The 23286-nt window shown below is 38.3% G+C and overlaps 1 protein-coding gene and 1 long non-coding RNA gene across 2 annotated transcripts; one reads left to right on the top strand and one right to left on the bottom strand.

Moving 5' to 3' along the window:
• Positions 1-5294: 5294 nt before the first annotated feature.
• Positions 5295-17077, top strand: LOC120525648 (cysteine-rich venom protein-like). Its single transcript, XM_039748119.1, has 9 exons — positions 5295-5376; positions 5787-5855; positions 7296-7314; positions 8201-8292; positions 8515-8605; positions 10933-11075; positions 14840-14934; positions 16097-16179; positions 16872-17077. Exons 1-9 carry the CDS (start codon positions 5374-5376, stop codon positions 16880-16882), a joined length of 606 nt encoding a protein of 201 aa, XP_039604053.1. The 5' UTR covers positions 5295-5373; the 3' UTR covers positions 16883-17077.
• LOC120525649 lies at positions 10075-22366 on the bottom strand. Its single transcript, XR_005632994.1, has 3 exons — positions 22159-22366; positions 10875-11398; positions 10075-10305 (listed from the first exon to the last, which is right to left on the bottom strand). It is a non-coding gene; the product is annotated as an uncharacterized LOC120525649 (long non-coding RNA).
• Between the last annotated feature and the right edge of the window lie 920 nt (positions 22367-23286).

The following is a 23286-nucleotide window of genomic DNA, read 5'->3' as shown; positions in this document are numbered from 1 at the left end:
TCAAAAATGACACCAAGATTCTTTGCAGTAGAGGCAGGTATGATGAGATCACTGCCAAGACTGACTGGGAAGGAACTCATTTTATTAAGTTGCACTTTAGTCCCAATTTACAAGAGTTCAGTTTTGTTGCAATTTAATTTTAAAGCGTTCTGCTCCATCCATGGTTTTAATTTCACCAAGGCTAGTTGTGAGCTGAGAAAGTTCTGATGAAGTTCCACTTTTTACATTGAAATAGAGTTGAGTATCGTCTTCATAAAAATGATAACCCAGTCCACAACTACGAATAATATGGCCAAGGGGAAGCGTATAAATGCAGAAGAGAAGAGGGCTGAGGACAGAGCCCTGAGGAACTCCTTGTGTGACTGGCGCCGAGCTGGATCTGCTGTTGCCAAGACTAACAAACTCTTGCCTATCAGTCAGCTAAGACTTGAACCACTGGAGGGCAGTGCCAGAGATACCCAGCATGTTCTCCATTCTGGACAGTAGAATATCATGTCTGACAGTGTCAAATGCTGCACTGAGGTCAAATAAAATTAATATGCTGGCTTGTCCAGAGTCTGCTGCCACAAGCGAATAATTGGTTACCTGTAGCAGAGCAGTTTCATGTCTGTGCTATGCTCTGAAACCAGACTGAAAGGGTTCCATCAAATTATTAGAAGTCAAGTAGTTGGTGAGAAACCCTCTATGGACAGGGTACAAGCACAACATATGTCACCAATTTAAAGTGAAAAATGAACTTAACATCCATGGGTCAAAACTGGAAGATTCTAGAGCAGTGTTTCTCAAACAGTTGGTCACAATGCAAATGTGTCTGTCAGGACACCATCAATGGGTCATCAACTTAACTTCAAAAGTAAAAAAAAATGAACCAGCCACTGCTTTAGAATTTTAGGGGATTGCTTATTGCAAATTTCAGTTTTGCCAAGAGACATTTGCTGCTGCATACTACAGGGTTGAAGTGACTGGCATTAAGTCCTGTTATAAGCAGTGTAATAGATGGCACACATGGGCTGGCATTCCGGCCGAATGGAAAAGGGATTCATACCCAGTGGTAGAAGGACTGGGGGAGAAAACGACATAACATATGAGTGCTTTCTCCCCCGATACACTAAGTGGCAGCATCCCAGGGCTTCAGTACCCTGCAGGCTACCAACAGGGCATGCTGGGAATTGGAGTCTCGGAGTGCAGCCCTTTTGGTTTCAATGGGTGCAATCAGGGGGCGCTGCAGGGGTATATAATCCCTATTTTCTTGGAGTTCTGTGTGACCTGGAAGTACTTCCTACAAGCAATGCCCTGGTGCCATAAGTACTCCCTGATCTCAGATAAAAGGAGCCACTCTACGGCATCCAGGTTAGTTGGAGTCGGGTGGAGGAGGACAAAGCTCACCAGGAGGAGTACAATGAGAAGGAAAAGAGAGAAGAAGAAAGTAATGATTTTGATTATTAATATGAAGATGCCTTTTGTTGGGGTACATTATTATAATAAATTTTTTATTTCAGCTTGGAATTTGTGTCTGTACAGTTGTGTTTTGGTTTTGGGGTACTGCAACACCCCCTAGTGGTCACAGCAGATAACAACCTGTTAGGCACTGCATGCTTCATTAAGATAGCCAATGAACATGGGCAAGTTCCTCAAATGTCCTGTAGCATAAACTAGATCCAACTCTTTTTCTCAACTACCGTATTAACCTCACAAGATTAATGCTGATAACCTGAACCAAACAGGAATGTTAAAAGTACATGCATCCCAGATTTTCCAAGTTTTAGCTTTACTTGTAACATGAAGGGTAGAAAAAAATGGCCAGTATGCATTATATGGAGCCTAGTGCTACCACATGAAAGCATAAAGTCTTCCAAACTATAAAGGTGCCAGCGGGCAATCCAGCTTTTCTCTCATTGCACATCAAATGCCAAAAACAAGAAAGTGCTCACAATTGTAGAGCCCCTTGTCTTGCTTTGTGCCATAGGTATGTACACAGGAATTTTAGACAAGTCAGCCGGCAGCAAATTATTCCTCTCTGTACTCTCTTTATTTGCCAATGATTTTGACAAACTTGCTAAAATCAGACACGCTCAGGTTACCTTTAAAAAGACAAATAGGCTCTAAATTTGATTCAGGAATAAACACCCGTGTGTTGAGTTTAGTGAACACCTGCATTTTTCATGTATTATGTATACTGTATTTAAATACTGAATATGTATTTCCTGTTATTTGTTAATGTGTACCATTCAAGTGAACATTTTGCTTACTTTTCCATCCTGGCTGGAATGCCAGAAAGGTCAAGAATCACTGCTTTAGAGACAAACTCAAGGAAACAATTCAAAATAATGCGAATTCCATACAAGTATGGCCTGGCTGGCATTTAAAGCCAGCCTCCTGGAGCTGTGAGACAGTCATGTCAGAGACTTTGGCTCCACAGGTATTTCAAAAACACAAATTGAAAATGGACAGAATACTGAACATAAAACATTTTATGCCACAGTATAAATAAGTAACTGCTCATATGTCCGCTGTTAGAGGACATTCATATGCTATATGCTGATATTTAGTGTTTATTGTGACTAAGAAATTTTTTAGAATTAAAATTTAAGAAAAAGTGAAAGATAATATAGATTTTTCAAGCAATCAAATTTTCTGTTCTTACCATTGCTAATGTAGTCAGTGATGCAATATTAACATGCTGATGCCACAGTCCCCACATTTTATTTTTCTTGTTTTAATAATATTCTTTGTGATGCACTTTTTATCAAAATTGCCAGTAATAATACATTTTTAGTAGATGAATTCAAGCATCCATCTATGTAAAAAAATGAGACCGCAATCCACTATCTTTCTTTTGTACATTTCTAAAGCAGTCTTTGGACATTAAAGAAAATATTATTTTGTGGCATGCAATTTCAGTGTTTATGTAAATAGTTTTACTGTCTTAATTGTTTAGAATTGCTTAAATGAAGTACAAATGACATATGGATAAATGTCCATTTGTATTATTTAAAAAAAATAACATCAAACTATAAAAACATCCTCCACATGGTATGATGTTTGAGCTAAAAACTACAAACCACCTTTCAAAACTAAAAAGGAAAGCTTTGTTTGTTTGTTTTGTTAGATTTTGACTCTAACTTTCCTTTTAGAAAAGTTAAATACTGAAATTAACAGGATGAAAACATTTTATAGTACAGCCTAAAGTAAGCTGCATGCACACAAGGAGAATACGTGGTCTTTTCGTGGTAACCACAAATATTAGGAGCCTTAAAACAAATACAGTTGTTTTATATACGTATGTCTCCTATCTATATAGTAAAATAGTGTCTAACAGTAAAATTTAATAGTCAAGGGCATCGCCGATATAGTAATGGGTGAGGTAAGCCCCTCAGAAGACCTCCAAATAAATGTGAGAACTATAAAATTAAATTAACAGTTACTTCATATGCTATTGGGAAAAAACAAGGTATGCGGTTGGTAGGTTCTACAATGTATGGTGCTCTAAATTGAAACCTACAAAGTGAGATTTCTATTGGGCGCTAGAGGACAAGCGGTCAAGCAAATCCAAGCAACACCTACGAGTCTACTCTGAGACAGTGAGAAGCCATGAAATGAAGATAGTAGGCCACAAAGCCCTTTGGCCAAAATCTGAGACTTAGGTTTACTGGTGAACTGGTAGGAAAAAGAGAGTCAAAGATTGTCAGAGAGACAGAGTGGAAGGATGGAGTGTTTTGATGTGCATTTTGGACACTGTGCAAACCTTTGCAACTGATAGACAAGGACAATTTAGGAAGACATTTACCTTTGTACAATGTGTTCTCTTTGGCCAGCTGCTCCAGGATGGCACATCAATACGTGACATTGCCAGAAGGTTTGCTGTGTCTCCCAGCACAGTCTCAAGGGCATGAAGAAGATTTCAGGAGGCAGACAGTTACTCTAGGAGAGCAGGACAGGGCCAGAGAAGGTCCTCATCCCATCAGGAGGATCAGGGGAACAGAATGAGCACTGCCAGAGCCATACAAAATGACCTCCAGCAGACAGGCCACTGGTGTGAATGTCTCTGACCAACCAAACAGAAACATACTTCATGATGGTGGCCTGATGGCCCTACATCCCCTAGTGGGCCCTCTGCTCACTGCCCGGCACTGTGGAGCTCGAATCGCATTTTCCATAGAATACAAGAATTGGCAGGTCCTCCAATGACACCCTGTGTTTTTCACAAATGAGAGCAGGTTCACCCTGAGCACATGTGACAGACGTGAAAGGGTCCGGTGAAGCTGTGGAGAACATTATGCTGCCTGTAACATCGTTCAGCATGACCGCTCTGATGGTATGTCAGTGATTGTTTGGGGAGGCATATCCATGGAGGCCCAGACAGACCTCTACAGGCTAGACGATGGCACCTTGACTGCCATTAGGCATCGGGATGAAATCCTTGGACCCATTGTCAGACCCTATGCTGGTGCAGTGGGTCCTGGGTTCCTCCTGGTGCACGGCAATGCCCGGCCTCATGTGGCGAGAGTACTGTATGCAGGCAGTTCCTGGAGGATGAAGGAATTGATACCACTGATTGGCCCCCACGCTCGCCTAACCTAAATCCAAGAGAACGCCTCTGGGACATTATGTTTCAGTCCACCCGACACCACCAGGTTGCACCTCAGACTGCCCAAGAGCTCAGTGATGCCCTGGTCTAGATCTGGGAGGAGATCCCTCAGGACACCATCCGTCATCTCATTAGCAGCATGCCCCATTGTCAGGCATGCATACAAGCACGTGGGGGCCTGAGTACAATTTTGAGTTGCTGCAATGAAATGGCAAAATGAATTAGCCTGCCGCATCATTTTTTCACTTTGATTTTAGGGGTGTCGTTGAATTTAGCCCTCTCTAGTTTGATCATTTTCATTTCCATCCAACTATGTAGCTTCCTTTCATTCCTATATATATATAGAAGGCATTACTCACTTCTTAAAATAATGTGTTGACATGACTTTGGTTACCTTTAGCCAAAGCAGTCAGACCTAAAATCTTCAGTGATAAGAAGAAACAACTTTCCTCTGTCATTATTTAGAAAGTAAGCCACATAATTTGTCCAGCTGATGATAGCATGAGAAAATGTCAAAATTGTTATTATATAGGATTACCAGTATTATTAGCTAAGACATTAGTAACATGTTATCTTTTTTCATCAGGGAAATTTATATGAAAAAAACACCCATAGAATCCCATTAAACTTGCAAGGTATTTTGAAATATGTTATGTTACTTAATCAGTCACGTGCATTACCAAAGAGTTTTCATAGTGTATAAATACTGCTGTATGTTTGTGTAGGACACATTGTCAGTTATTGCGAGACAGATTCTTCTTTTTCTGCTGTGACAGTCTGTTAATATGGTAAGCTGAATCAAAGCTACTTTATTTTTATTTTGAAGTGTTTTAACTTTTCTAATTGATTATATACTGTACCTAACATTGTTATTTTAAATCTCAATTACAGTTTTCTGCTTTTTCATAAAATGTCCTGACATATAAGCAGAAGCTGGGAACTACTTACATTGCCTACTTACATATTTTTACAAAATTCAAAATGTTTTACAAAAACCTAAACCTACTTTATTTAATTTTGTTGTTTTTTTTTTTGTTTGCTATGGTTTAAAAAACTTTTTTTAAAAAGTGTCATCTGTTTCCTATTGTTACATTATTCAAAAACTGAAAAGTAATACAGTTACATCTTACAATTTTATGTTATTTACAACTACAAAAAGCACAATTATTATAATAATTTTTTGAAATATTTTCTCTAGATATCCATCATTTGTCTGACTGGAATAATAGCTACTGTACTGCAGATTTCCACTGCTCAGGATGATCCGGTAAACTAAGCCAAATTAATTTCTTTTGAAATAGAGATATTTTGCCAGAAAATACAAGATCCATGAGAAGTTACCATAGGTTATGTCTTGAATATTTACTATAAGGGTGGTGTGCAGGTACAGTGATTAGCATTGCTGCATCAAATGTCCAGAATCAAAGCCTGCCTTGGCCACAGTCTGTCTGGTGTCTGCATGTTTATCTCATGTTTTGGTGGGTTTTCTCCTGGTATTCCATTTTCCCCAAAAAAATTATAAAAGACATACAGATTAGATTAACTAGGGATTCTAAACTTATTTTTGAGTTTTTAGTGATAATTCCAGAAATGGTTCTAGCTTGGAAACCCTGCTTTAAAAGAAGTGGGTGTGAAAAATTAATATCTTTTCAGTAAATACTACACCATGCCATTTTGGTTTGCTCTAGGTGTACAGTATCTACATTATGGATCTTCTAAAATTTTGTATTGGAACAAAATGCTGAACTATGTGTATTATTTGAAAATTTTTCCTAAGATTAGATTTGCATACTTCATATGCTTTGTGTCATATAGGTATCCACTTAATTTAATTTAAAATTAATTTTTAGCCTTTTAAAAACAATAAAATAAAAAAATTACATTCTGGGTATTAGAAAAGTTTATTATCTTGTCTGATAGCATGGAGCCGATGATCTTGAAGCTACTGTGACTTCTTCTGACTTTAAAAGTTCTTTAGACAGGCAGTGTGGCATAGCAGTTAAGAACTTCAAACCCTGTTACTGACTCCGTGTGACCATGAGCAAGTCAGTTCACCTGCATGTCCTCCAACTTGAAAAACTGAAAATGAAATGTAACCAGTTTTATCTCTCAAATGTTGTAAGTTGCCTTGGATAAGAATGCCAGCCAGATAATAATATTACAGTTTTTAACATTTGTCATAGATTATCAGTTAAAAGAAAATGTAACTCCTAAGGAGCACATCATATTGAAATTACAAATGCCATGAAGAGGCACATTTTGAACACTGAACCATCAGGTTCACAGTGGTCACTACAGCTGATTTGCAACATTACAGAACTGAGTTAATTTCATTTGTTTAATTAACATGAATCTTTATACTACAACAAGCCTAAACACAAATGGGTGGGTGTGAGTGTGTCCTGGGACAACTAGTCCTGTCCAAATTATTATTTTTTTCGCTTTGTGCGGATAGTGCTAGAAAAATCTCTAAGCTCATGTGGATGTTTTAGGAAAAATAGCTGGACAGATTATTTTTTTCCATGTAAGCTGAATTTTTCAAAACAAACCTCAAACAACATCACTGTCTTCATTTTTTTAAGTTTGTTTAAATATTCATGAGCCCAGTAAATAATATTGTATAAAAATGATACTGTTTTATTAACCTTCATATCCAATGTTTTAATTTTTATGTTCTTCTGTTCCTTTTTTATGTTGTTTTGTACAGTTTCTGGAGTTACAGTCAAGTAAGTATCTTGTTTTCATGTACCATAACAGTTTATATGTTTGAGGAAATAAAGTATTTGTTTCCATAGTTATTGAAACGTAATTTTTACTTAAAATGGTGACTCAACAGTCTATATATACTGTATATAGCCTCATTTTTGGAGTCACTGTTATATTTTATATATATAAAAACTTATATTTTTTCCTGCATTTATACTTTTCCTTGCATCACCCATCGGCGCCAGGCACTTATAGCGTGACTGTGATTGGCTTGTAGTTGTTTTTGTGGCGCGGCACATGTGCAGTTACCTCAGTGACAGACAAGCAGCCTTCCACAAACACAGCAATCGCGTTTTGGTGTGTCGTCCCATTGATGGGGGGGTTCCGAAAGAGTTCAGAAACCTCACTATATATATATATATATAAATCATAATATATCATAATCAATAAAAAAAACTGCCTATGGATAAATAATCAGAAATGCTTATGTCTATGCTTATGTCTAGATTCTAGACATAAGTACCCACCTTGCTGGCAGCCATTATGACATATCAGTTTTAAATCTTCAGTGAATCTGTATATTCACTTTCTTTGGTCAACAGACTATCTGGTTATAGTCATGGGGCCCTTTTTATCATAACAAGAGTGGACAGAGTCAGTTAGACTCACGGTTCCATTTTATGATTGAAAACATCTGAGCAATGAAGGAAACAAACTGACACTTCCAACATTTTTCATACGCCTTGCTTGTACCTCTTAAGTTAGTCCCTCTAAGGGCAGTAGAGTGATTATAGCCTTATGTGCCTAAATATTTATTTATCCCAGCCTCAGCACTAAATGAAATTCAATACAAAATGATTTACACTGATTTTTTTTACAAGAAGTAATGTGTTTTTTTGTCAATAGAAATTTTGACTACTTATCCTAAGGTCATTGTTGACATGCATAATGCTGCGAGAAGATCAGTAAATCCAACTGCAGCAAACATGCTAAAAATGGTAAGCTATACCTCTATCTTATATTTATTGAAAGCTTGTATTAAGTGTTTTATTGTGCCTTATGGATAAGGAGTGTTTCCATATTTTTAGTTAGAGTATCTAATGCATGCCATTTTTTCCAGTTTTTTGGCAGATTTTTGGTCAAGGTAATAATTATTCATTGTACAATACTATAATCATTATGTCCTCAATTTTCTATTGTTTTTGTCTCCATAATTGAAGGAGTGGAATACAGAGGCGGCTGCCAATGCTGAAAGGTGGGCCAGAACCTGCTCGATGAATCATAGTCCCTCAGAACAAAGAACAATCAGTAGTATGTTTTACAGCAAAATAATTCATTTTGTTTGCATTTCTAACCATTAAAAATGTATGCCTTTTTAAGTGTGGATTTGTGTGTGTGTGTCAGTGGGCCCTGTGATGGACTTGCTGCTTGTTCAAAGCTGTTTCCTACTTTGCAGCTAGTACTGCTGGGACAAGCTAAGGCCCTCACACCCATGAAGTAGATTAAGGTTTGAAAATATTAGAATTTGTCAATATAAAATAGAGAAACCAGAAAGTCTGCACTTTCATGTGACAAAACAACAGTGTATTTGCTGAAGAGTATAAAGGCATCTTGCTTGTCCTGTATTGGGCTCTGAAGGGTGACAAGGCAAGTTCAGCCTTTAACATATAATGCGTATATAAAACGTTATTACCTCCCTGGAAGATTTCACATTTTTGAAATTAGACCACTTTTTTAGTAATTTAGACCACTTTGCAGAGAGCTGTTTTCACTATGACATTAAAGAGTATTTTTCCGTCAAAAAAGCCAAGTCCACTGCGATTCAGTGTTGTATAACAACAAAATGTGAAAATCATTAAGAAGTGAATATTTTTATAGACACTGTATAATAAAAAAATTAAAATTTCTACCTGCATTTGTTTACATTGTACAAATATTTCTTTGTAAAAATGTGATTGGCTATACATTGCTTTCAAACGGTGTATACCAGAAAATGTGAAATCCTACAGAGAGATGTTGATATTAATTCTTCTTTTGAAACATCACATGTGAAAATATGAATTAATAGTTTGATTGTTTTCTATGATTTACACCACTTCACTTCAATATTTCATTATTCTTAAAGGCTGGTTTAGGTTATTCAAAGTACTTGACAGATTTAACTTATTCTTATATTTTGTTGGCCTTCAGCCAATGACTTGTTCAATGTTTTGCATTGTATTTTGTGATTGTATACTTTTCTTCAAAGATAGCTGTACTTAAAAGTAGTGGTCAAATTTATATAACAATCAACATAACAAGAAAAACACAACTAAGGAGTTGTGACATATGTACAATGATAACTTCGGATAAAATGAACCGATCTTCTTCAAAGAAGTTGCATCATGTTTGCCTTGTTACAGGATCTATGCCTATTGTTTTTGGTCCAGTTTAGCCCAGTTCTTATCCCCATATCCTTCAGAAATGGTTGAACCAATGTCCAATGATAATTTCTGTAGACATAATTTAAATTAACCAGGATTTTTTCACTCTGCTTAACCTAGTCATGGGACCAAACACACTGATTTGCCAAAGTTTTGCAGAGGTACCTTTGAAGATACATAATTTCTAAATATATCTAAATATACATGTACGCCCACCCAGTGACACACATAAGTGAATGACAATATCTGAAAGATTCTTTGCTCTACCAGCGCATATACTTGATGATGAGGAGAAACAAATGAACACACACAAACACAAATAGAGACACACAAAATAGATTTAAATTTCCTCCAGGGACAAATAAAGTGTTCTATATTATAAATAACAAAGACAAAACACAGAAAAAAGTTTGGGGTTACCACCTTCGTAACCCTGAATTTTAGGCAATGAAATAAAGCCTGTCTTTACAGAACTGAAGTACGGAAGTTGGGTGCTGTTTTATATGGAGGGTAAACAGGAAGGGACAGGTCTGGGAGAGCAGAAACCGGAAGTGAGGTCATACGTGGTACAGCAGGCAGTTGGCATGCCTGCAGAGGGAGAAAGAGAGAGAGGATTAGAGCACAACACCAACCCCTTGTTCAGCGGGTAATCACGATTACTCAAGCCCATAAACTGTCTCCAATGCGCCTGCCCGTGACAATATCTATCTGTAAAGGTCAACGTGGACAGAAAATCGATTTAATTTCACCAAGTGTGTTTAATTTCACATTAAATATTATTTAAGTTGTTAATTCAATTAATGTTCATTTTACTCTGCATTTATTTGTGTACATAATAAATATTATAAAAGTAAATGTATTTTATTCCACAATATTGTACAGTGCAGTTGGTTGTTTTGTATTGTAAAATCTAAACTGTAATTTACATGAAAGTACAGTATGGACAAATTCCATATCGATTTTTTTAGAATTTATGTTAGATCTTTTTGTAAGTTAAATTTATTTTATATACAGTTGGTTAACAATTTGGAGTATTTCTAACCCCTCAGCCCCCTAAAACAAAGTTGTTTTTTTAAGTTTCTACTTTGCTCATGCTTTGTAATTGTCAGTTAGTAAATATATTTGTTAACACAAGCTTAAAAATATAATTTATTTACTCTTCAGCCTGACAGTTTTTCTTCTCTTCCTGTCTAATCCTGTTTCTTCTTCACTTAGGGGGCAACTGTGGAGAAAATTTGTACATGTCTTCAAATGATAGACCATGGGAAAGTGCAATTCAGGCATGGGAAAATGAAAAAAAAGATTATGTGTTTGGACAAAACCCGCAATATGGTAAAGTTGTTGGGCATTACACTCAGGTAGGTTTTATCTATCATTCTTGAGTCAGAAGAATAGAGTCCAAGAAACCTTTTAATCCAGTAATAGATACATTCATTTAGGTGATTTAGGCATGGTGGTTAAAGCTTCTGGCTCACAGTTCCAGAGTTGCAAGTTCAAATCCTGGATGAGATGTAATCCATGTAGCTTGCCCAGATGTAATCCAACCCAGCTTGCTTGGTTACTTGAAAAACTTGAAAATATTGTCAATGTGGTGGTGCACATAACTGCGCCCTGTCATGGACTGACATCCACTTCTGAGTTGGCTCCTGCCTTCTGCCTGGTGGGCTCCAGTTTCTACAACCTTAAATTAAAATAAGTTGCTTCATCAAATTAATGGATAATTTTACAGTAAAAGGACACAATTTAGAAATTTGTGATAAAAGAAATGTTAGCTGAATATTCATGACATAATGCTCAAGATCCTTTAACATTATGTAATGGAGTGTTAGAAATAAACATGAGTGCAAATCTTAGATCACTTTGAGATAAACAAAAACAAAATTGGCGTTAAGCTACGCACATTTTCATGGAAGCCCTCTACCTTGCACATGCACGTTTCTGCTCAGTTTTGCAAACTGGTAACACCCAGCGCCAAAGCAGTGCTAATGTTTCTGTGATTTACTTGTATTTTTTAGATTCACATCTATAATGCGGCTTTTATCAAATACACAGAAATTAATTGTATGTCATTTACAAATTTAATTCACTTGATTGTAATCATTCTGTAACAATATAATGGTGCATAGAATGGCCAAACTACTGTATTCCAGCTACCATAGCTGCTTTAGCATTGTTAGAAGATATTGCAAATGGATTAGTTGGAAGAGTGCGCATATTTAGAGATGATGATGACAGGCTTCTACGTCAATTTCAATTTCTAAGAGCTATCCTCTTGGAGCTGTGTGCTGAACAGGTGCTGGCTTTAAAAAGGCCAACTTTGCAAGTTCTGTCCACTCAGGGTTTTTAACAACAGGAGATTTTCAACATGAACTTACTGTTCTCAGTCATCACTGAGTAATGCCAGCCATATAGGATGGTATTATTCGCTTGTCATCCAGACATATAGAATTTTCTTACACTGCAGTTGAACTAGGAAACATGAAGCACAATGTCTGGTTTTCCAAATGTAATTAGAGCAGTCAACTCCACACACATTGCTATTTTAACAGCACTGGACAAGTTACCTCAGCCAGGGATAAATCACCAAAAGAATGAGCTGTTATTACATCATATATAGCTGGAGAACCTATAAAAATGGCAGCTCTGCACAGTCACAGGTGATTTTTCCAACTAGTGTGGCAAAAGGCAAGCAGTCCTTTTAAGGATAGTGAGTCACCAGAAAAGAGCCGTGAAAAGATCAGAGAATCAATCCGTTGTGGCTCTCGTTACAGTATAAAGGCGCCTTCAGAGAATGAAATTGCTTATGTACATAGAAAGCATTTATTTTTTAACCAAATAATTTAATTTGTGGTCAATATTACATAGTACAGCCCTTATATTCCTAAAGTTAATTGACCACATCTCTTACAGTATTCACTATTGCATTTTGTGACTCCAGAGCAACATCTGTCAGTATACAGCCAGTAGGTCGCCTGGCGGTTTCTGAGGCAGAGGTTTGTGCGTAGCAGAACCATCACCACATGGATCTGCGTCCTCAGCACAGGGGACAGCTTTTGCAATATTGTCTGAAACAGAATAAAGAGACGGGTAGGCTGCGACTCGCTTTTCATGTCAAATTTAATATCTGACCACTTCGTTTTTATTTTGGGTACTGTGCAAGTTTCTGAACTTGATCTTACAAATGTCTCTGCCACGCTGTATCACTCCATCAATTTTCTTTTGTTGTTTGTACCACTGCTTAAGCTAACAAATAGTACATTTTTCCTTGCCTCCGCTTTGCATTTGTGAAATTCTTCTTTTTTCCACATGATTTTGCTGTTGTTTTTTAATAAAACACTGAACAGAAAGAAATATTTATATTGATTTGCATATTCAAATATGCAAAATTCTGGGAGGACTAGGGGGTGAGGCCGTATTCGTGTGCATGGGCGTTAAATTTCATGTTCATTGAGATTAATAAATAAGTACTATGTCAGAATAAGGACTACTTAGGTGCATCATTTAGTCAGTCACTGCTACACAAAACCAAAGGAAAAGATTTAGTCTTAAATGACATTTAAAGCATAATTGACAATGATAGAATACATTCTACCTATACTGCATCTTTTAGTCAGTTTCTGCTGTGTAAAAAGATTTTTACGCACAATTTGTTTGTGTTACACCACAATTAGTGACTAAGTACTACTGCAGTTCTTTAATGTGCAAATACTTAATGACAGTCAAAAACAGCACAATTTCTCATTTCTTATGTCTTTCTCGTTTCATTGTTTTTCATCAAAATATTCTTATTCTTATGAGTGGGGCGGCATGTTGGCGCAGTGGGTAGCGCTGCTGCCTCGCTGTTAGGGGACCCGGGTTCGCTTCCAAGGTCCTCCCTGCGTGGAGTTTGCATGTTCTCCCCGTGTCTGGGTGGGTTTTCTCCCACAGTCCAAAGACATGCAGGTTAGGTGCATTGGCGATCCTGAATTGTGCTTGGTGTGTATGTGTGTGTGCGCCCTGCGGTGGGCTGGCAGCCTGCCTGGGGTTTATTTCCTGCCTAGTGCCCTGTGTTGGCTGGGATTGGCTTCAGCAGACCCCAGTGACCCTGTAGTTAGGATATAGTGGGTTGGATAATGGATGGATGGATATTCTTATGTGACAAACAATAAATAAGTCTTTGCCATGAAGTGAAATTGAAGTAAGGCTAAATTTTGCTGAAGATGTCAAAATTTGAAATGAAAGTCCTGAATTACTTTAACATAAAAACACATACATTCTTTTTTGTTTTACTTCAGTCATTAATATCTTGCCAGTATGCACACCATTGAGAAAATGCATGATCATGCTTGTGTTTGGTTCTTTATCCACTGTGCTGATGATGGAAAGACAAATTCTAACAATAAAAAAGCCACGTATACATGAAAAAAGCACCACAACACATTGATATGTTTATATTTAAAAGCATTTTGTAATCTATCCATTATCCAAACCATTATATCCTAACTACAGGATCACGGGGCTCTGCCAATCCCAGTCGGCACAGGATGCAAGGCAGGAAACAAACCCTAGACTGGGCATCAGTCCAACACAGGGTGCGCACACACACATTCACACATACACCAAGCATACACTAGAGACAATGTACAGTGCATCCGGAAAGTATTCACAGTGCATCACTTTTTCCACATTTTGTTATGTTACAGCCTTATTCCAAAATGGATTAAATTCATTTTTTTCCTCAGAATTCTACACACAACACCCCATAATGACAACGTGAAAAAAGTTTACTTGAGGTTTTTGCAAATTTATTCAAAATAAAAAAAACTGAGAAATCACTGGAACTGGAATAAGGTTGTAACATAACAAAATGTGGAAAAGGTAATGTATTGTGAATACTTTCCGGATGCATTGTAGAATTGCCAACGCTCCTAACCTGCATGTCTTTGGACTGTGGGAGGAAACCCATGCAGACACAGGGAGAACATGCAAACTCCATGCATGGAGGACCTGGGAAGCAAACCCGGGTCTCCTAACTGCGAGGCAGCAGTGCTACCCACTGCGCAACTGTGCCACCCACATTTTGTAATCACCTTCTTTAAAATATTTGTGTGAATTAAAAGTATTTGTTTTTTTTTTGTTTTAGATGATATGGGCAAGCTCCAATCAGGTTGGCTGTGCTGTTGCTAACTGCCCCAGTTCCTATTATAAATATTTTTATGTCTGCCATTACTGTCCTCCGTAAGTATTAAATTATGTAGAGTATGCTTTACATGAACAAATTTGAAACATTAACTAAATAAATAAAAGCATGAATATTAGGTATTTTAGAGCACTTCTCATCATAAGGGTTGCATTAGCAAAAAACTTAGAAGATCTGACTAGAATTCCCAAGCTGTACCAATGGATGTCTGCTGTTTCCTGTGCTTTACATCAAACAAGCTGTGGACTGTAACAAAATGTCTCACATAAGGAAGGTCAGCTCTGAAAGTTTGGTGAAATTATATTTAAGGTTAGAAACAAAAATTGTATTTAAAGTGTACAAATTATCTTAAAATAATGTGAAAAAGCTTTAGAAAACACCTTTCAGTAATAAAGTATACAATTACAGTTTCACCTGTACCAAAGATGGAGTAGAATAAGTGTTTGAAGCAATTTAGATATTTTCCAAAATAGCCATAGTACTTTGTGACTAGCAGAAATTTCTCATCAGGATATCACAAAGATCATACACAGCTTAAATTTTGACTTGCCAAAGATTAATTTTAAAATAAGTATATATGGTTTTAGAACAATACTCAGGCATTGCAAGTACAGTGTAACTAACTTCCAGTTTAAGAACTTTGCAAACAGCATGAATGCAAAGATTTAGTTGAATTGAACTTCCTCATTTATTTGTCTACATGTTCTGTTATTAGAAACTATAAACAACCAATTTGTTACATTCTTTATATCAGTCAGGCTTCTAAGCTTTTCAAAACATCTTTTATTTTCCTTGTTTCAATAATGCTTCTTAATGTGTGAGATTCTTAGATGAAAATGGTAAGTATAATCAAAAGGGTTGTATATGGTATCAACAAAATTGTACAGTACTGTATTTGTGTAAAGTTTTTAGAGCCTTTCAGTTACTGAATGTTTTTAAAAACACATAATAGCTAGAATATTTATTATGTTTTATAGTTATATATTATACTTATTATTTCATGTATTCATGTCATATTTCAAACTTTTTTGTCAAACTTGATTTGATTAAAAGATATACAAAATTTAATTATTAGGAAAATAATAGATTTTAAATCAACAATATATTCACTAACTAAAAATAGGAGTTAAAATACATCATTTCCAATCTTGACTTACAGTATATAACTTGGACTTCTACTTTTTATTTTGAATTTAACAGAGGAAATTATATAAATACCAACCCATATACGCCCGGTGCTCCATGCAGTGCTTGCCCAACAGCATGTGAAAAAAATCTCTGCAGTAAGTATTATATAATGAATCAATTGTAGTTTTAATCAACACTATTGCAGTATCACCCTCAAACAGCAAATCAGAAATTGAGAGGCTTTTCTTTTACACTGCATTAAGGTATTACATTTGTATCCAATGCTACATATACCATATTGTAAGACTCTGTGAAGTGCCTTGAGCATGGGAAAGGTGCTATATAAATAAAATGTATTATTATTATTATTAAGGTGGAGTGGACTCTCTTAGCAGCTTTACTGTCTTTGATTTATTGCTGACCTGACCCTGAACATTTAATATTACTTTGTGAGTCTTTTTTTAATATGTGCAGGATTCTGAACCTCACTTATATTACAGTTCTGATGAGTGAAATCTATCTATCTATCTATCTATCTCTGCTTGTAAATGTAATGTGTTTAACTTATTTTCATGCTGGCATATCAAATAAGTTATAGTATATAAGCATTGTTGCAGTCAAACGGCCCAAGCTTTACTTTATGACGGCTCCACTCGTAAGAGTATTGCTTTAAATCATTTTTCCTTTTGTTTAAAGACCTGGGGAGAACATTTTTTCATTAAAAACTTTTAAATCATTTGCTCTGTAAATTCCAAATATCAACTGTACCCCTTTAAAGCTGGCTTCTACTGTGTACATTTTTTTTTTAAATTTTAATGCTTATACTTATTTTTTCTGTTTTTTTTAGCTCATCTTTGAATCTGCCAAGAGAAACATGCTTCCTATAACTAAACATATATCTAAAGCAACAAAAGTATACTTATTTTAATACAATTACGATAATCAAAGCAGATGCTTTATGAAACCACCGTTAGAATTTCTTATTATAAAATGTTGACTTTCTAAGACTTTAAATCAGAAATAAAAACATGATTATACAATATGGAAATTTAAATTCACTTTTGCATTTAAAATTCTGCTTTTTTAATAAATAAAAGCCTTAGCAGAGACATCATGGCTATTCCTTTGTTTTTCTGTAGCTAAACACATTTCTGTGTGTGTATTTCTTCACAGTAGTAGAAACAGGTTGCAGAAGGCAACTTCTGTATGATGTACTGTCATGTGCACTCCACCACGGGCTCTTTGTGTACTTTAAAGTGCTGCCTTCAGAACTATGAACTAGACTGGCTCCTGCTCCTTCTTTCATAGATTTTAGCTGATTTAAAGTACTTTGCTTGCTAGAGTACAATGACTACCAACAGGTAAACTACCTGACTTACGCCAAGATGACAAACAGTAAGATAAGTCAAATATATGTAAAATGCATAATAAATGCCTGAAAACAATGGAAAAATAATCTTTTACAATGACAATTATGGGTTGATTCTTAACTTGTTTCCAAAGGATACAGCTTTCTGCAGCAATGAGTTAAAAAACAAAACATTTAAGATAAATTTCACTTACCTTGAGTTACTTTATGAGGAGCCCTTAACTAAAGTAATGCCTTATTTTATATTTTAGCATTTTTACATTTCCCAAGAATGTTCTATTAATCAGAAATATCAAAACATTGATATTCCAGTTTTTTAAAATGTTGCTGGAGCTAAAATACCTTTTGTTTGCTTTCATTTACTTGTACCCTTTGATTAAAATTCCACAGTCGACCAAAGCTCCATCCATCCATCCATTTTCTAACCTGCTGAATCTGAATACAGGGTCACGGGGGTCTGCTGGAGCCAATCCCAGCCAACACAGGGCACAAGGCAGGAACCAATCCTGGGCAGGGTACCAACCCACCGCAGGACACACACAAACACACCCACAGGCCAATTTAGAATCGCCAATCCACCTAACCTGCATGTCTTTGGATGGAAACCCACGCAGACACGGGGAGAACATGCAAACTCCACGCAGGGAGGACCCGGGAAGCGAACCCAGGTCTCCTAACTGCAAGGCAGCAGCGCTACCACTGCACCACCCCTTTGACCAAAGCTCAACTGAGTAAATATTGAGTACTAATTGTGGAGTTTTGAGTTTCATGACATTCCTGTCCTGTTCTGGATATCTTCTTACACTGCACTGGACAACCTGTATGTTTTAATACATGGTGAACTTCAGGCACCACCACTAAATCTTGTCCCAGAGTTGTATGTGTACATGCAGAGTGGATTCGACAAGAAATATGAAACATGTGTCACAACATAGGGGCAGAAGTTTGTTCAACTTCTATTTTATATGGTTCATTTTTTTACCCTTTTGTTTTTATTTAGTGCATACAAATGTGCTGTTTGCCTCTTTTCTTGAGTTTCTTTTTGATGCTACTACTACATATGTTCTGTGGGTTGCTTTAACATTTAATGGTGTTTAAATTAAAGTTATGTGAGATTGTTTTGTGTCAGTGTTGATCAGTTTATTATTTCAAATCTTGTTTTACCCATTTCTAAATAAATAATCCTTCTGCCCACACAATTTTAAAACCAGTTAATCCAGTTCAGGGTTACTACAGTGCTCTTCCAAAAGTTTTGGGCTCAATGCAGTACAGGACGCTAGTCCTTTGCAGCACATTCTCACGCACACATCCACACTTATTCACAGTGTGGTGTTTAGTCTAATGTTTACAACTTTAGGATGTACAGTAGGAGGAATTCTGAGGTACTGTAAAAAATAAATAAAATGTGTCAGCTTCCAAGGCTGAGTGAATGCTATTTATAAGTAATTTATGAATTCAGGAGTGTCGTGCTGGATAATAACTAAACCACTAACCACTATGCTGTTAGAACTCTTTACTGCTTATCAAAATAATATTTTTGTCCTTTAAAACAATAATTATGTGGTCCACAATTGCTTTTTCTATTCCCCTGTGATCCTGAATTGCATTGGGCAGGTTAAAGAATGTTACATTATTTCAGTATATTAAAAAGTAAATATAAATAAATATAATTTACAGTAAGTATTTTGTTACATGCACTAGTTCTTTTTTCACAGGTTTTCAAAATAGGGACTGCATTGTTTGATATTTTATTATTATCCTGTTTATTGCTAGTTGCCATGTAACACACTATAGGCCTATTTTGGTGGCTATGCATCACAAATTTACAACGTAAGCAGAGAATGACATAAGGCATTGTTATGTAAGTGCTCTGTAGAACTGTTACTTACCACTTAAGTCAGTTGAATTACCATATGAAACATCATGACATGTGTTGGTGCATATAAACAATGGTTTAAATATCAAACACACAAATATAAGCCCATAATAAAAGTTATCACAAATTCACATCTGAGGACCACCTTGCTGGCTCTGTTTAGGTATGTGGTACAACCCCAGAGTGAGAGGGTGAGCTGTCATTATCTGTCTTATCTCATTCCTCTGCCAATACTATCCACCTGCAGAGCCACAGCGCCATACGTCACCGCACTTCTAGACCCGCAGTTACAGACCCGGAAGTGACGTCTCCGTCGTTTCAGGACTGACTTTGTAAAATTACTTTTGGAAGGTTTCGGCTGGTCTCGGCAAAGCCCGGAAAGTAAACTCGAGTCAAAGACCTGTTCATAAACCAAATAATACGAATCATTGTGAAGTTCAGAGGGTTTCTGCCATCACATCGTGTCATACATCAAACTAAACAATACGGATCGTTTCTGTGAAATACACTATTAACATTTATGTTGTGTTCGAGTCTGTGGGAACCATTCAACATGTCGATAAAATTAAAATCATCAATATCTGTGTTAATTGAAAATAGTTTTTCATGTACATTCATGAAACAAAGTATACAATATAATTACAATGTTTATACCACGTTAGAGTTTAGTAAAACATTACTAATAAAAGTGATTACGTTTTTTAAAATGTACTATGCATGTGTGCCATATTGTTCTAAACCAATTTAGAATAAACATTTAAGCCAATCTAATATTTTTAAACATGCATATGAAGAAAACGGCAATACATATTCTACACTGAATTATGCAATATATTAATTGCCTTGTATTGAACTGCTCTAGTTTTTGTCACTTATTATACAATGGGCCATTAAAAGAAAAAAAATATAAATACTAATAAGAACACTATTTATATAGCACCTTGCCCAAAATTCAGAAAGAACAACCGGACCTATATAACATTGGCTACAAATAATATCTCCACTAAATAAAGATAAATACAGAATAAACAAAACTTTCAAATAGAATAAAAGATAATAATCCAGACTAAAATACAACATATAACTCAGAGCTCAGCTAGCAGCGGTGTTATTTTTCATATTATCTGCTTATTATCCTGAGATATCCTGTATTTATCCAACCTGAGGGGCACTGCTACAGTATATGCAAGTATATATAAACATGGCCAACAAGAAAGGGGGTCTGAAAGAACCGAAATCCAAGGTAAGGTCGGCAAGCCCTAGTTCAAGATACAGCCTTTCAGAGACTGACCTGGATCAGATGGGTGAAAGCCCAGACACCTTGGGACCACGGTCCACCACATTGTCTCCGGCTGAGAGCGAAATGGGGAGTGAATATACGAGCATGAGTGAAGTAGGTCTCGATAGCTCACCGATTAGAGAAGATCACCTGATACTGGACAAGGCCTTGCAGTCCATGGTTTCAATTACTCCATGTGAGCCAAAAACATTGGGGACACCGGCTACAATAGAGCCTGCCGCCTCACCTACGGTGCAAGAAAGCAGAATTGATCTGTCTGAACTGAAGATGATGTTCGCTGAGCTCATGCAAGAGATAAAGAAAAGCGAGAAGGCAAGGGAAAAGGCAAATGAGAAGCTGCAACAGGAGCGGCAGCAGGATAATAAAGATTTGGAGAAACGCATATGGGTTCACTTTGAGGCAGTCTTTAAAGATATGCTGGGTAAAATTGAAGAGCACATTCAGGAAACCTCGGTTAAACTGAGCACGCTTGCTGATCAACTGGAGGATGTCAAGGAGACATTCACGACTCGGATTGAAAATCTAGCTGCCAGTGCTGAAGAAAAAGCAACAACTGTCAGCTACGAATGCAAAAAACTCAGAGACAAACTGGCTGCTTTGGAAGATGGAAGCAGAAGGAATAATGTCAGAATTGAAGGTCTATAGGTAAAATAATTGGAGAGGACTTTAAAGCAGATTCTGAGATAGCAGCAGCTTATCGCCTACGCGGATCAAATACTGTTAAACCTAGATCTTTTATTATTCACTTTGAAAGATTATCATTTAAGCTGGAGGTGATTGCACTCCTCAGAAACAAGCAAGAGATTATATTTGAAAATAACCACATTCGTATTTTCCCTAATTTCTCTCCAGCAACAGCTACTAAACGCGCAGCCTTCTACAACATTAAACAGCGGTTACGGCAAGCCAATATCAAATACAGCCTCTTGTGTCCTGCCAAACTGAAAGTGGAATTGCAGGGTCAATTCTATGTCTTCGCTAGCAAGGAAGAAGTAGAAAAGGAATTAAGATAGATAGATAGATAGATAGATAGATAGATAGATACTTTATTAACAGAAAGCTGATTCTGGGACTATTCTGATACATAATAGTGAGTCATGGCTGTTAATGATATGGCAAGGATTAATAACCTACTGTCTGATCTATTTGTTTAAAATACGGGTTTTTATCATTATATATCCTGTGGTCCCCAGCCGGGACGCCCAGGAGGACCAGAGGAGGGCTTGTGCCTCCTCCAGACCGCGAGGGGCCAACCGTCTGGTGTAAGATGGGGGCCCCAAATTAATAAATATTTTGTGAATGACCCGGCGCAGCAGCAAACTCCACACACTTGGCGCAGGAGCAGCCCGTGCACAGCGGTTTACCCCGGAGACCGCCACCGGACCGCAGAAAGGCCATTCCCGGGTGCGGAGGAGGAAGAACGGGCGTTGCCAGAGCGCAGCGGGCTCCGAGGGTCGCGCTGTCGGGAAGGATGGCCAGGCCGGCGTGGCAACACAGAAGGCCACACCGAGGCAGGGGCCTCGGAGTGACAGAATCCGGGAGGTGAGTGCTGTGCCCTGCAGTAATCGGCCCTTCAGGGTTACGCTTACCTTGTTTCCTACAGGGAGGGACGATCCGGATCCACGTCCGTGGCAGGAGCACGCTGGGCCATGGACTGTCGGCAGCGCGACGGTGGCAGCAGAGGAGGCTGCGAAATCGGAGCCGCTGCGGCTCGAAGAATCGCCACAGCTGCGAAGCGGTGAGGAGGCACGACACCGCACCCAGAGCACGGGAGAGAAGAGGGCCGCGGGCCGGATGTCCCGCCCGCTGACAGGCACGGGATTGGCCGATTTGTCTTGTGTGCCCGCCAATGATTGGATGGAGGCGGGACCAAGGAATGCCAGTCTCGTGCCTAGAAGAGACCCGATTGGGCCAGAGGGAGTGGCCCACAGGATGCATTCGACGAGTGGTGCTGATGGACAGGTAAGCCCACCGGCGTCTGTCTCTCTGTTTTCGCCAGCGGCTAAGCGCGAGTCGGAGGGATCCCCTCGGCCCGCCGAGTCGCCGTTGTTACAGATGCTGAGTGCTCTCGCTGTCCAGCTGGAGAAGCTGCAGGGGAAGGTGGTCGCGTCGGAGGAGATGCCGTATGAGACGGAGGATCGGGGCGGCGCTGGAGCCTGTGGCCAGCAGAGTACTGCGGGGAAGGTAAGTGTCACCGTCCCCGTAAAGCATGAGGGGGGATTCGCCAAATACGGCCGTGACTGTTTAAGGGAAGACCGGCTCCGAGTAGGCAATTCCCCAACAGCGGTGCAGACGGCAGATAGGGCGAGGAGAGTGAGTACGCAGGCGCTGGCAGGACGGGGGCTGATAAGTGCCCTGGGTCCTAGCGCCCTGCGCTCCAAGCCCGGGCAGTCTCCCGTCGCTCTGCAGGGATGCAGACGGGGCTGGATTTGAGCTGTTGCCATGCTCAGACCCAGACCGTCAAGGCGTCCAAGAGAAGAAGGAGGAACTGAGGGATGAATGCCGATTCCTCCGATAGGAAGGGGCGTCTCGCTGGGTGCGAGCGTCCAGAGAAAGGCCGTCCTCTGCGGAGGCAGAGCGAATCCCCTGGGCGGATGGGAGAGCCGCCTGTGAGAGCGGACCCACTGAGAGCAACAGGACGAGCATGGAACCTGCGGCGGAGGAGCCAGTCAGGCAAGTCGTGGGCTATCGGAAGTGGGGGAGAGCACTGCCGGTAC

The sequence above is a fragment of the Polypterus senegalus genome, chromosome 3 (genome assembly GCF_016835505.1).
Source record: "Polypterus senegalus isolate Bchr_013 chromosome 3, ASM1683550v1, whole genome shotgun sequence".
NCBI lineage: Eukaryota > Metazoa > Chordata > Cladistia > Polypteriformes > Polypteridae > Polypterus > Polypterus senegalus.
This window is presented reverse-complemented; position numbering and strand designations above follow the sequence as displayed.